Source organism: Alexandromys fortis, unplaced genomic scaffold (assembly GCF_014885135.2).
Source record: "Alexandromys fortis isolate MF-2015 unplaced genomic scaffold, M_Fortis_MF-2015_v1.1 scaffold_14, whole genome shotgun sequence".
NCBI classification, from domain to species: Eukaryota; Metazoa; Chordata; class Mammalia; order Rodentia; family Cricetidae; genus Alexandromys; species Alexandromys fortis.
The window spans coordinates 15,308,635-15,323,140 of record NW_026067910.1 but is presented as its reverse complement, the minus strand read 5'-3'; the positions used below and the strand labels follow the sequence as shown (position 1 = coordinate 15,323,140).

The 14,506-nt window shown below is 37.9% G+C and overlaps 1 protein-coding gene across 2 annotated transcripts in view; it reads left to right on the top strand.

Annotated features, from left to right (window-relative positions):
- The window catches only part of Ptprk (protein tyrosine phosphatase receptor type K), a 519,914-nt gene that overhangs the window by 474,998 nt on the left and 30,410 nt on the right, over positions 1 to 14,506 (top strand). The window contains exons 15-17 of one of the 2 annotated variants that reach the window (XM_050138245.1): positions 6,394 to 6,554; positions 8,687 to 8,722; positions 11,554 to 11,686. In XM_050138245.1, coding sequence (XP_049994202.1) covers positions 6,394 to 6,554; positions 8,687 to 8,722; positions 11,554 to 11,612 — 256 coding nt within the window. In that variant the 3' untranslated portion in view covers positions 11,613 to 11,686. Of the gene's footprint in view, positions 1 to 6,393; positions 6,555 to 8,686; positions 8,723 to 11,553; positions 11,687 to 14,506 lie in introns of those variants that run through there. The other variant, XM_050138244.1, reaches the window with a different exon arrangement.

The following is a 14,506-nucleotide window of genomic DNA, read 5'->3' as shown; positions in this document are numbered from 1 at the left end:
AGACTATCCCTCAGCGTGAATAATAAATGTAGGGTTATTTGCTTCGATGAAAATAGTTCCATGTGATTTGGGTTGCAAAAGAATAGCTTAGAATGCAACCAAATAAAACTTTATGGCTGAGATTATATAGAAAGTAAATTCTTAGGCTGTGAAAGGAATATTGCAACTTTCAGAACGCAATGTCATCCTTCTTTCAGTTTAATTGCTGTTGAATTATTTCCAATTATATGCCATTTTTCATTGATTGTGTATAATTTAAATGCGCAGCATGAACACATTAAAACTTCCAAACATCATCTTGAACTCATGTTTCAATACAGTAAATGTGTGTGTTTATCATGTTCACATGCATCTACTGTAGGAATACCTTCATGTATATGTAGCATATGGTACCTGTATTCACATGACATGTATATACTGTGTACCATTAAGATACACCCGGTGTGTAAAAATGTAGTGCTTTGCATATATTAACATCATATCTTTATGTTTTGTATTTAAAATAAACTACTCCGTTGAGCATACCCATCCTATACATAGCTGATCCATCAGTCATGGCATTTTGATGGCAATGGATGATATTATATGCTTTAACTGCATGTTGAAAAACACACAATCCATTTAATTTTTCAGTCCTTTGGCAGTGTAGGAAATGTCAGCATGTTACTTTTTTTTTCCTAATCCTGTATTTAAAATTTTATTTTTTTTGCTGCATATCTGTCTGTTTAACTGCATGGCATAAGAATGCTAACAACGCATGGGCAAATTAAAATGGCAAAGCAATAAAAAAAAACCCACAAATTTCATTTTGTTTCGTTTTCTTTTTAACGCACATTTTTCTGCTCTATTGGATGTGACGGAGTCACGCTTCTCATTCACCATTGCTTCTCTTTCCCCACTGTCTGTGATCTGCTTGCCAGGAGGAGCTACAATTCTTACTCATACTACCTGTAAGTAGACAATGGGTCATTACAAATTTACCTGTGTCCAATTGCAATATCCCTTTCAAAAAACCCACAGAGACAGTGTGTGCCTGGTGGTCTTTCAAAATCTCTATCTTTCTGGACTCTAAAACTATAGACTGTGACCTATTTTGATTCTCTTTTTTTAAAGGGATATTGTGTTTCTGTATGTTCAGCTACTTTTAATTTTTAATTACAGTTTTCCATAAGAAGCTTTAGTCTGCAGCTAAGAGCATCATTTATTTACTTATGTCAAGTCGGAGCTCTCTTAGCAGTATGATACTTTATGCATCTCGTGACAAATGTAGTTTTAGCTTCCTAATCCCAAGCGATATCATAATGTATTACGCTTGACAATATGAGCCCAGTGAGATATTTGTGCAGCATCCAGACTGCCCTTGAAAGATGCAAACCAGATCAGGCCTGCATTTGATAGCATCGCTTTCCACCTCACCTGGTATTCAAAAAGATCATAACAACATATCCTTGCTGGCCATTAAAACCTTTATAATGGCCTTACAAATAAATTGATAAAATCATAATGTAGTGAAGGCAGAGACATAAGTATATCTTTTCTAGAGTAGGAAAAATGAGTTTGTTTATTACAATTTAAATAGAGACTTTATAAAACTAAGCCAAGACAAAGCCTGTCAACCTACTGAGGAACAATGATACCACATTTTGACAGTCTTTTGCAATCTCCAACTCACCCATGACTAAGGTACGGTAAGTCTTCATTATATCAGCAGGGAGAATATTGGCCAGTCAACTTCCTGAGCCATTTTCAGTTTGTGTCTTTAGAATCCAAGATAATTGTTAGCCATTCAGTTCAAAGGATATGGTACTGTCCAAGACTCAAGGATTCAGACTGTTTGAGGCACACAGCCTGCAGTGTCTATATCAGTAGGTAAGGTTTCAGCTAGCATTACAGCAAAATTTAACGAGTCAATCACTTCAATGCAACTCTGCCAACATTTTGAATATTACAAACATTTGGCTTCCTACAATCTGCTAAAACAAGCAGGTGTAAAATAACAGTGCTCTTAGCTTACTGTGATGAATCATAATATGCTTGTTAAATCATGTTTGATGAAGCCGATGGTAATTAACCGTACCATTTCATACAATGATGGAGTACGTTCCCCCTTTATGGCCCACCCATATACATCCACCTGCAGAAGTTGATGCTGTTGGCTGCTTTGATAATGAAAGTCATTTGCACATCTGTCAAACTCAAGCACTTGCAAAATGAATTGTTTTAACCGTCCTGAAGTGCACATTACATGTGCTCATGGCTCTGGGGCAGATAAAGCATAAGACATACTAGAATCAATATGTATTTAGTTACAAGAATGTCAATAAAACTTCCATTATCTGTCAATGTATCTGTAAACTTAGAATGGGATTCCGTTTTTGGTGCACAGTTACTAGCTCTCTTCCGGATGATGTAGCCGTTTATACTTTGCTGTGATTGACACTTAGAGCTACTGGCACCTTAAGGCCTAACCAGATAATAATGTCCTAGGGATGTATACTTATAAAGGTTACTTAAACACACCTAGGGTTACTAATCTCAATCTGATTTCTTTTATAAAGGGAGAAATAAAGTAGAATAGAAAATAAAAAAAAAAACCCTACGATGTTTGAGTTAATTTTAATGGCATTATGTCACCGTAACTTTTTATTTTTACACACATAAACGCACTTAACACTGATGTTAGCTCCTGGAGATTCAGAATGCCCTTAATGAAAGCCAGGGTCATTGTGAGGGTAGAGGCGCATGGGACTGTCTGATTTTGCCCGACTCTGCAGCTACTCACCAAGGTTATAGTCTTGTGCAGTTTGCTCACTATCTGAGTTTCTATGAATCTGGAACACCCTTGCTAGAACACTTTCCCTTTCTGTTTCTGGAAAAATACTTTTTTAATTTTACCCATTCATGAACACAGATAAATGATTCATTCATAAATCCTGAAAAGTTTGGAGTCGTCATTTCCATTTGCCGTTTTCTGCATTCCCATCTTTATATTTTAACGTTACATGGAAACCAAATTTCAGTTTGTCCAATTTTGTTTTTTCAAATCGATCTCTCACATTTTTTAAAGAAATGAATCAACACTTTAACCCTGGCCAAGACACAAAGACTTGAAGGACAATTGAAAGTTTCACTTGCTTGTTTTTGAGACAAGGTCTTGCCATGAATCCCAGTTCAGGAAGACTTTGAAAGTCCCTGGCTCCACTATCTACTTCTACTTACTGGGATTGGAGATGGGCAACACCGCCCCTGGCTAGAACTTATTTGTCAAGCATTTTCCCCTGCTGTTTCAAAATGTAAAACGACAGCTTATTTGTGCTATATTCATGTTCTATTCTCATGCTTAGCAACTGGTGTTCAACCACTGTAGTAGGCTGACTGGTGCGGCAGGAAGCACAGCATGCACAGCTGGGTATTGTGTAATAGCGTAAGCTATGGAATGAGGTCATTCTTCATTGCTTATTAGATAAGCAACCTTGGGCAAGTTATTTCACTCCCCTAAGCCTCAATGAACTCATCTATATGATGAGAATCCTTAAACATGTTTTCAGTGGATTGATCCGAGAATTAATGGAGTTAACCAATGGAAAGTGCCAAGTATATAACAGGCCCAATTTATCTCTTCCACAAGTATTTATTGAGAGCCTGCTTTGTGCCTTCAGTATTCTAGCACTGTTCCCATGCCCGGAATGTGCAGGTGATCTTTCCTTAGTGAGCACACAGTGGGGAAACGGCCGAAAAAGGATCTGATGACGCGTGACTAGTGTCGTCTCAAGAGATGAGCATGTTACTATAAAAATCACCTGAATCAGATGGCACAGGGAGCAGCCTTATCAAGCCTTTCCAAGGAAGTTTATTTGGAGTCGCAGTGAATAGAAACGAGCCAGATTTCAGAGACTTAATGATGTTGTAGGCCTCAGGACAAAAAATATTTCATGATGGCTAACTATCAGGAAGTTGGGAATGCTTAAGTCTGTCGGCTCCATACAGCTTAGTTGTATTTAATTAGAGTCAAACACTTTAAAAAATAAAATAAAATAAAATCATTTCTGGGCAGCGGTGGTACAGGCCTTTAATAGCAGCACTCAGGAGGCAGAGGCAGGTGGATCTCTGAGTTTAAGGATAGCCTCATCTACAGAGAGAGCTCCAGGACAGCTGGGGGTACACAGAGAAACCCTGTCTCAAATGCCCCCCTCATAAATAAGTAAACACACAAATAAATAGATCATTCAGTTGTGCTAGCCTTTGTATTTTTCTTATGTTTGTTTAACTGTGAAATGACAACCATTGCTCCCAGTATCAAATGAATGAGTTGTTCAAGTTTGGAAAAATAAATCCAGGGAGTAGAGAGATGACACAGCTGTTGAGAGCATCGGCTGCTCTTGCAGAAGATTTGAGTTTAGTTCACAACACCATTGTCAGGCAGCTTACAACTGTGTCTGTAACCCCAACTCTAGAGGTATAATATGTTCCTCTACAAGGAACTGTGCTCATGTAGATGTGTACACATTCACACACACACACACACACACACACACACACACACACACACAGAGCTTTAATAAAATAAAAACTCCTGAAAATGATTAAGAAAACTAAGATACCCATTTAAAAACATTGCTTATATTTTTAAAACTTGAAGCCATTTCAACATTTGGGTCAAGTGCTACGAGTCTTGGGACAAACTGCCCCATACAGTTTCTCACCTAGATTTGTATGCTCTGTCTAGATCTTTATATTTCTGCAGGCTTTACCTCTGGCCTAGGAGGGAGAGTTGGTAGCACTTTCAGTGTGTGCAGTAAGTGCTGTTAATAAGCGACAGTGGTGATGATAGTGATGGTGGAGATGGTGTAGGGATCATTCTGGTGGTGGTGATGTTGTAGGGGTCGTTCTGGTGGCGGTAGATAATAATCCTTTGTCCTTGTTTTAATATTACTAATACCTACTGTTCCTTTTAAATGCTTGAGGCAAGTCATATTTATACCTGCTTTATTCAGTTGTGAGTGAGATCTGTTTGTGTGTGTGTTCTGTGTATTGGTTGTGTGCCCCTGTGCTGAACTACTGCAATTCTCATAGAAAAATAGACTGGAGCAACTCTCAGCCTGTGGACATAAACTCCGTCTATTCAATGAACCTTTGTAGTATTAGTGGTATGTTTAATACTAAGACAGTAGTGGGGGACCAGAAGAGAACGCCTTGCCATGGACCTCCAAAATGGCATTCTTAACAACCGGGGGGCATTTCCCAGGCAGCATTAATTGCTATCATAAAGTGAGTGGTGGGAGTTTAAAGTGAACAGTGGTTTACAGCGCCTCTCGGTATAAATATCCTGGTGAATCTGAGTTAAATATTTTATATGCACTTAGTAGATTTTGAGTGGAGGACTCACGGATAACAGAGAAACAAAAAAAAATATGTTCTCGATGTGGGAGATAAAAGGCTCACTATTTGTGCAGTTTGCATTGTTATCTCTGATTTTCACAGCGCTAAATCATTCTCCTGCTGTATTCATTAGACATTTCTGCAGTTGATAGTATGCATGGGAAGTCTAAAATACATTTTAGGGTTTGACCTTGTCAACCCTTCAAGATGACAATAATCGACATTCCAACTTTGCATATCATTTTTCAAACTTTCCCTGTATTTTTCTTACACAGCGTATGATTCTGTTCGATCTTTTTATGAGTGTTTTGAATCATATATGGCCAGGGCTGATTTTCAGAGACTTTGGATTAGTTTTGATGGGTGCTGTAGTTACCCTCCTCCGTGTGTCCGTGCTCTGTGTGTTTGTGTTTGTACTTGAGAGAAGCAGAGAGGAGAATGGGCCTTTTCCTTGTTTCTGTTGGCCGGCTCTGCTAAAGCAAAGCTAGGCCATGTTGTTGGCAAGACCTTCAAGCATTGATCAAAGGCAGTTGTCACTCAGGCGGAAGACTGGAACTTGAATTTTTAAAGTTTTTCCTTAATTCACCTGTGAATTAACTGTACTTTGGAAGCCTTTGTTTATACTCTTGAAAGAATGTTTTCATGAAAATTATTTATTTTTTATTTTTGACAATTTCATACATATAAACAACGTAGTATGATTATAGCAACCTTCCCGTATCCTCATTTTACTCATTTTTTTTTTTGCTCTCTGATCTCAAACCCAGATAGAAGAAATGATTGTTTGGCAACTTGATTTTAAGGCTTTAACAAATATTAAGTGTGCTACATCAACCAGCCGATGTAATGGTTTGTGTGTTGTCTTGATTCCTGAGATGATGAACAGTTCGTAGGTTTTCCGATACATGTCTGTAGCCTTGTCCTTGGGCTCACTTTGAGCTTCTTGATTTCTGGTGTCAGATGTCCCTCAAGGCTCACTGCACTCAGGGCTCCCTTTTGTGTTTGCTTTGGCAGCAAGCTTGCTAAAAAGCGCAAAGACGCGATGGGGAACACGCGGCAGGAGATGACTCACATGGTGAATGCTATGGACCGAAGTTATGCGGATCAGAGCACCCTGCACGCGGAGGATCCCCTCTCCCTCACCTTCATGGACCAGCATAACTTCAGCCCAAGATGTAAGTCGTTCATTATAGATTTGCTCAATGCTTTGGAGGCTTATTAAGTGCATTTAATTTTCTACAATATCTTTTCAATAATGAAAGAAACAGCCAGAAGACAAACCAGCTGAGAATAAAGTAGAATTTACAAAAAGACCTTTTTGTTCAGTTTGGTACAGGATTTAGTTTAACTTTAAACTAGGGATTTTGTCATGAAAGTATAAGAAACATTCAAAAACAAGACATAAGACAGCATGTGTCATTGAACTAAGTTAAAAAATGGTGTTTTCTACATAAGATTAGTGTTTGTCAATTTATACTTTTTTCTTTTGCTTTATAGAAGATAAATGTTCATTAGTGATAAAAAAGAAACATAGTAATGCTTTCTAGGAATTAGCGGCATAAGTAGTTATTCCATTCAGGTAATCTAGTATTTGTCCTGGACCATTCCAATACCAAAAAACTAACCACAGAGATGGGGAGGTAAGTTGGTGAAAGAAGTATTTACCAGACAAGCATGAAAACTGGAGTTCAGATCCCCAGAACCCACATAGAAGCCAAGCAGTTGTGGCATCCACCTGTAATCCTAGCACTTGGGAGGCATAGATGCCCCCTGGGAATGCTGACTAACTAGAATGGCTGGAATTGGTGAGCTTCAGGGTTCCTGAGACCCTATCTCAATGCATTCATTGGAAGATTGAAGAAGCCACATAAGATCAACTTCTTTGGGGCCACACAAGTATGTCCTCACACATGGTAACATGCATACATTCACACATACCATCCAAACAAGAAATAAAGTAACTACTTGAAAGATTAGTCTTTTACGTTTCTAAGTATCAAGTATGAAAACTAAAAGTGTACTTGTGTTACCTGGCTGGCAAAGATTAATGAGATCACATCCACATTCATCTCTCCATTCCCCAAACATAGATTCTTTCAATATGACTAATGTTGACCTATTGAAGAAAGTGCTTTGGAAATGTTTTCACTGAAGTCCTGTTTAAGCATGGGGGAGTTGGATAATTGCATAATTTGAATTTTGCATGAAAATTATTCCCTTTCAAGGCTTTATGTTTTTAAATTAGTTATATTTAAGTTAACATGCCTAAGTCATTTCTTCAAATCTTCAGGTAAAATTGATGCTTGAGATGGACAAATCAAGTTTGTCATTAGCATTCTTATTTTGGTAACGCCCTAATTTGGAAAACATGATGTAAGAAGATAAGAAATAAATAATAAAATTCATATTTATATGCAAATTATAAACATAAGAAATGGTAAGGTTGAACAATATTTTAGACTATGTCTTTATGTCATTTCGTAAAGGGAATTTTTTTAAAAAAACCTTTAGCTTGGTGAAATTTTTCAGCAATTTTGACCTTGAATACAGGCTGTCATTTTTCTTGTCTATTCACACTGAGTGGAAGTTAGAAGTACTGTGTCAGTCATTTTGGATTCAGTTTTAAACACGATAGAGCCTTTGTGGCCTGTCTTATTTTTGTTTCACTATTAAGATTTAACAACAGAGAAGGACATAAAATTCTATGGCTTTTAAAAGAAAGTTTGCTTAAAATATGAGTGTATCATCTCTCCAAGTACTTGATTCAATATTTACTTGGTTGTAGATCTGACTGTATTTTTGTTCCACAGAACAATATTTTTGTTCTTCTGTATGCTACCCATGTCAGTACCTGACTATAAAGTTACAATTCTGGGTGTGTATCTATAAATATCCAGTTATGAACTTGAAGAAAGGATTAAACTTATTCCCCACAGTTAACTGGGAAAAATGATTAGAATGAATAGAAGAACTTCATTTCTGTAAATACCTTACTTGTGCTTTATAGCGTAATTTTATTATTTTTATAATGTCAAGGTGAATAATCTGGCTTTTTAAATGAACAGAGACCTGGACTATAATTATAGATACAACTCTCTTGACATTTTACAATAACCCTGGTTAAAAAAAGGAATGTTAAAAAAAAAGGAATGTTACCCTTGCAAAATACAGAAATCAAAGTAAGTTGTGTCACAATACTTTTAAGAAAATATAAATCAATTATAAAGATTATTATAAAGGTATAAAAATTACTTGAAAAGTAGAATTTAGAGCCGAGTATTGCTTCACGAGCTTTGTTTCCCCACAGTGCCCAATGATCCACTTGTGCCGACTGCTGTGTTAGGTGAGGCCCGAAACGTTTGTCACCAGTCTTTATTTTATTTTCTTCTTTTGCATGCCTCACAACTCCTTGCATGGGTTGTGTCTTGTCCACATAGTAACTCTTTGCCTTTAGGAAGCCCCTTGGTGTTTGAGCTAGATCCCCAGAGTCCAGACAGAGACAGCCAACTTTGTTCAACACATTTGGGTCTGGTGGATTTGAATGGCAGGCACACTGTTTAGAACAACACACCAGCGTTAAGCTGTGCTGGATTTGGAGCAGAAGCCCAATTGCTTCTAAGGGATAACTAATGGGAATAATTCAAACACCTCCACTCCCAGGGGCCAGGAGCAACTGAGCAACTAGCTGATGAGGGAAAGGCAGCTTTAGCAAAGAGATTGTCTAAGTCCTTCTAGCTTTAAAGCAATTAAAGATGCAGTCAGAGGTGAAGAGGGTGACTCTGTTCATTTGCTTTTACTTTGTTCTTTTAATAGTTTGCTAAAGCGAGGAAGTTGCTAGAGTCTTGATGCAGGGGTTTGGCATAGACACTACATTCCATGAAAAGTAGTAGTATGTTTCAAGAAGTTAGAAGAGACCCCTATGTTTACCTGGATCACATCTGAGGAAATGGGTGTCGCCTTTGATGATTCTGGCCTTTTTAAACCTATATATTTCAAAGCGAAACAAGTTTAATTTCAAATTGCTTCTTATTTCTTGGCAAATTACTCAACAATCATTTGGCCAGCATGCATTGTATGTTCATAGGTTCTCTATCAGTAACACCCTAGTGGTTCTGCTTACCCAAAAGTACAGATTACCAATACACATATCTTAAAGATGATCCCACATTATATTTGTCATTCATATTTAATACTTATCGTGAATATGGAAATTAGCTTATGCATCTCTTTGCTTATGTAGTTATTCAATTTAAAAATCTATCACAAAACATTTTGGAATTTTGCAACTGATCAGTTAAGTAAAATGTACTTCGTGAACTAAAATAATCATTTTAAATTATAATTTTAGAGTTTCTATAAATAATAACTGTTCCAATAGAATCTGTATTCTAACTGCACTTTCCCTGTGCTGTGCACAACAAAGTGAGACAGAGGTGACTTAAAGCATTTTTTGTGACAGGTGGCATGATTACATAGGGAGGAGCTATACCGGGTACTCACAGGGATGGTATCCCATTATCAGCTGCCCCTACATATGCCATCTTCTCTTGAAAATTGTAGATAATATCAGTACCTCGCATTGATAAGTAGAGTTCACTTAAATGAAAATAGTAGACACTCTGAAGAGAATGGCTTACCTAAATGTTAAAGTCCATCATTGTTCTTTTCTAAGGGCATGGAGAATTCGTTCTAAATCGCGAGGTCTATATAGAATTACAATATGAACTCAGAAAATGACTTTACAGGTTTCCTCCTCTCCCTCTAGACAGGGTAACTGCTCCTGCCATTGCTTCCTCCCCGCCTCAGAAGTGTAGAGAGCAAATGAGATGATGCACATGAGCTTTACAAACTACAAAGGCTAAGCAGTTCTTAAAGTATTCCAAATGGAAAGGGTTGGTCATGTTTAGGGAGAGGTAGAGCTGCTAGCCCAGTAGTGTCTTCTGACCTATTTGTACACATTTTCCATCGTGTAATTTGATTTCATTTGGAGAGTGGGCATGTTTGGGTTAAAAGTGATTGGCTTTCTTTGAAAGCCAATTCTCATTCGTCCCATTAGACATCCGATTAATCTCTTCCATTCTACATTGTTCCTGGAATTGTGGTGTTTACAGTTGTTTTTCATCCACTCATTTTATATAGCAACTTTTTGAAATAATTTCAAGCATTGTTTCATATTGATATCTACTTGATGACTTTGAAAGGCTTAGAAAATTTTCATATTGATTCATATTTTTGTCTTTTGTGTCTTACTGCTTCATTGGGCTTAAGTCCCTATAACGGGTAAGTATATTTACAAAGAACTCTAGAAACATTTCAATCAAGCCACAGTTGAAGTTATTATTCTTCAATGTATAATAAGGATAATGATAAGCACAGGCCCCCTTGCTAGGACTCACGTTATTACGTAGTTTAATGAGGTAGAAATATATTGAAATTAATAATTCATATGTGATTATTCTTGAGACCTCGCTGCCTTTTGTACTATTGTATTAAAGCCTAATGCCACACAGAGGCCATGCTATTTCATGCTAGGATATAGTCATCTGTAAGATGTGCAATGTGAGTAAAGTTTGTTTCTGAGCCTCTTAAAATTGTAAAGCTTCTGCTGTTCCAGCAGGTTCGAAATGAGCTCTGTCTAGGGTTTTCCTGTCTACTTTTTCATAGCCTAGGTGCTTATATTCTGCACTCCTCCCTCGCCACATTCTGTTACTTTGACCTCCCCTAATTGATTGTATACCCTGTGACAGAGCCTTAACCAGTTGCTTCTTAATTTAATCTTACTGGGCGATGTTTATATTCCTTATGCCAGTCTATTGATTGTGATATTTTAGTGACAGTAGACCAGTTGACTGCAGTCTCACAGAAGGCAGGGTTAAGGGAAGCCAGTCATGTTTGCTAAGCAAATGTTTGCAAGTAGAGTAGTGGGTAAAACCGGAATAAAAGCCACCAATTCTCTTGAGTGCTGAGGTCATAGCAGGCTCCAAGGGCTTTCTTTTTCTGTTGATGTTATTTTCTTTATTTGTTTTTTTTCTTTAGTGTGTGGTATTTTTAGACATGAATGCCAAAAAAAATCAGTTTAATAAAAGAGAGTAAAGATAAATGCAATCAAGCTAAATGATAGAGGCATACAAATCTGATTGTAGGGTTCTTTTTTTTTTTTTTTCCCTTCTCCAGGAAGAAAAAGTGTTTGTCATGGGGACAACAATTCATTTTTTGCCATATCCTATTTGTAGAGTTGGCGATAGGGCAGGCAGATGTACCAGCCCTTGAAATATGTTTCACTGTTCATTAAATATCATTCTCTGCAGTATGCATTATCATTTCAAACGCAAGTGCCCCTAAAAGTGTACTTTCCTTTCTGGTAATCAGTGTGACCGTATTATGCTTTTCAAAGTAACTCCCCTTCAACGTTTGTTTTTTTTTTTTTAAGTGGTAAGTTTAAATGTGATTAATATAAGCATGTTTCTCATTGTAATGCTTAGTTCTGTGGTCATTAAAATGCTGTTTATTCTTTATAGGCAAAATGTTCTTGGTCCTTTCTTCATCTTTATGGCAGAAAGAGCATTAAAAGTCTCTTTCCGTTTTGAACTAAAACCATGGGGATGTGGTCTACACTTAAATGTGGGTGGTGGAGGCTTCTGTTGAATTTAACTTATTCACTCGTTGAATGTTTGCTGAATTTCTAGTGCATGAGTCTATCTCCAAAAATGCCAGATAAGTAAATGAATGATTAAAACACAGGGCAAGGAAGTAGCATGCAAGGAATCTGGAAGTCTCGGAAACATAAGAAATAGCCTGATAAGTGCATCATGGAGGGGCTGGGGATAGAAGGGAGGTGCCTTTATTTATCTCCAGTACCTCTGGTTTCTCTCACATGGCAGAGAGAGGAGCCAAAGTGTACTATCAATCAAAACAATATTGGTAGTGACAAAAATCCAAGGAGGAAAACCTCCTAGTGGGCAGAAGGGTGGGAATGGGCTTTTGTGCTGGTGTGTTGGGGTTGTGCTGATTGAGAACCCCAGCTGGTAGAAAAAAGGAGGGAAAAGGTGGCAAGATGAGTGGCCCTGCGGGGATGGGCTGTCTAAATGGGGTCTCTGAGGGAGGTTGGAATAGGAGTGTGGAAAAGTTCATCCAATACAGTCAATGGTGAAAACATTTGTCCTGTTGACAGCTCTGTCCTCTGGTCCCAGCCTATGCCGCTGTAACTTCAAATGCTAAAAACAGAGGCGACTCAGCTATGTGCCCTGCCTATACTTTTTAAAAGTGAATCCAGTGTCTCCCTGCTTCTTCCAGCATCCTCTGTATTGCTGAAAGACATATATACACTGACCTTAACCCTTGAGTCGAAATGAAAGGTGATGACTTTGTCTTTATGAGTGATGCTGCCCGAGGCCCCACCTCCACCCCGTGGCTGGCTTTTCTTTTCCTTCTTTCTACTACCGGAAGGATCTTAAGGTCTTTAAATCTCCTTTGCACAGATGTATATTAAACAAGATAACTTTATCTCTTTCTCAATGTTCTGGAATATGAAATCTGCCAGATGAGAACCACAGTGCCACCGCAGAGTCTAGTCGCCTTCTGGATGTTCCTCGCTACCTCTGTGAAGGGACAGAGTCCCCTTACCAGACAGGACAGCTGCACCCAGCCATCAGAGTGGCCGATTTACTGCAGCACATCAACCTCATGAAGACATCAGACAGCTATGGGTTCAAAGAGGAATACGAGGTGAAAGCTTCAATACTGTAATGAATTTGATTTTTAACTGATGCTCAATGGCATGTAGCATTTTTCTTCCCTTTAACATTCCAGGAGTGGGATACGCTACAACCTCTCTAGTCCAGCGTTGAGTATGCCATCAAATATATGTGTAGAGAGGAGGGTGAAATAAAAGAAAAGAATGCTCCCTTGGAATGTATTTGGAGCTACATTCATTGTAAAGTTCTTGAGAACGGATTCAGTAATGTTTCAGTGTCTTATCATGAACCCTTTGCTCAATCTTCCGACATTTCCCCCTTTCAAAAGTTAAGCACAGGATTCCCAGAGACCCCTTGTAATATTAGGGATGTTGTCACTGGTTGGCTTAAATTCTGAGTGTTTTTCTGTCTCCTTGCTTAAACACTCTTTAATGATAAAGGCGATGTTAAGTTAAATATGCTGCTTGCCATGGTCCCCTTAATTTTGTGAACTGTTGGCTGAGGATGGCAGGGAAGAAAAACTGAGCACCACAAACCAAGTAAACAGCATCTAAACAACAAAGTCGGATGTGGGACATTTCTTCTCCCAGCGTGTTTCTCTTTCCCACTCAGACAAAAATACCAGGATTTATCTTACAAAAGAAGTGACTTAAGTCAAACATACCAATAAACAGCAAAAATAAAAAGTTCCCTTTACCTTTTGACTTGCTTCAAGATTTCACTGTGGACGCTGGAGCTGAGTTATACTCCTACACACAGTATAGAATTGCACACACAGAAACACGCACATGGTTAAAGCGGAAGGTGCCAGGCATACTTTATTTCAAAGAGCAACCAAAATACATTCAACTTCAAGGGAAGACTTTTAAGTTTTACGTTCTGTATGTGGGCCACCTGTCTACTTTATTTGGGGTGAGAAAAATTATCTTGAAATTTTGAATGCTGGCTTTAGATATGTGCTGAAACACCCAAAATAAGAGCAAGGAATTAGAATATCCTGCCGGAGCTGGTTCTATTCATTCATTTCATGTACATTTCTGTGTACTCTGCTTCAAAGAACGTTGGCTCTTTGAAGACCCTACTTCCTGTGTTGAGCAAAGTTTAAGTTTTTCTACAAAAAAAAAAAANTTAAAAAAAAAAAAGGAATGTTACCCTTGCAAAATACAGAAATCAAAGTAAGTTGTGTCACAATACTTTTTTTTTGTGTCACAATACTTTTAAGAAAATATAAATCAATTATAAAGATTATTATAAAGGTATAAAAATTACTTGAAAAGTAGAATTTAGAGCCGAGCATTGCTTCACGAGCTTTGTTTCCCCACAGTGCCCAATGATCCACTTGTGCCGACTGCTGTGTTAGGTGAGGCCCGAAACGTTTGTCACCAGTCTTTATTTTATTTTCTTCTTTTGCATGCCTCACAACTCCTTGCATG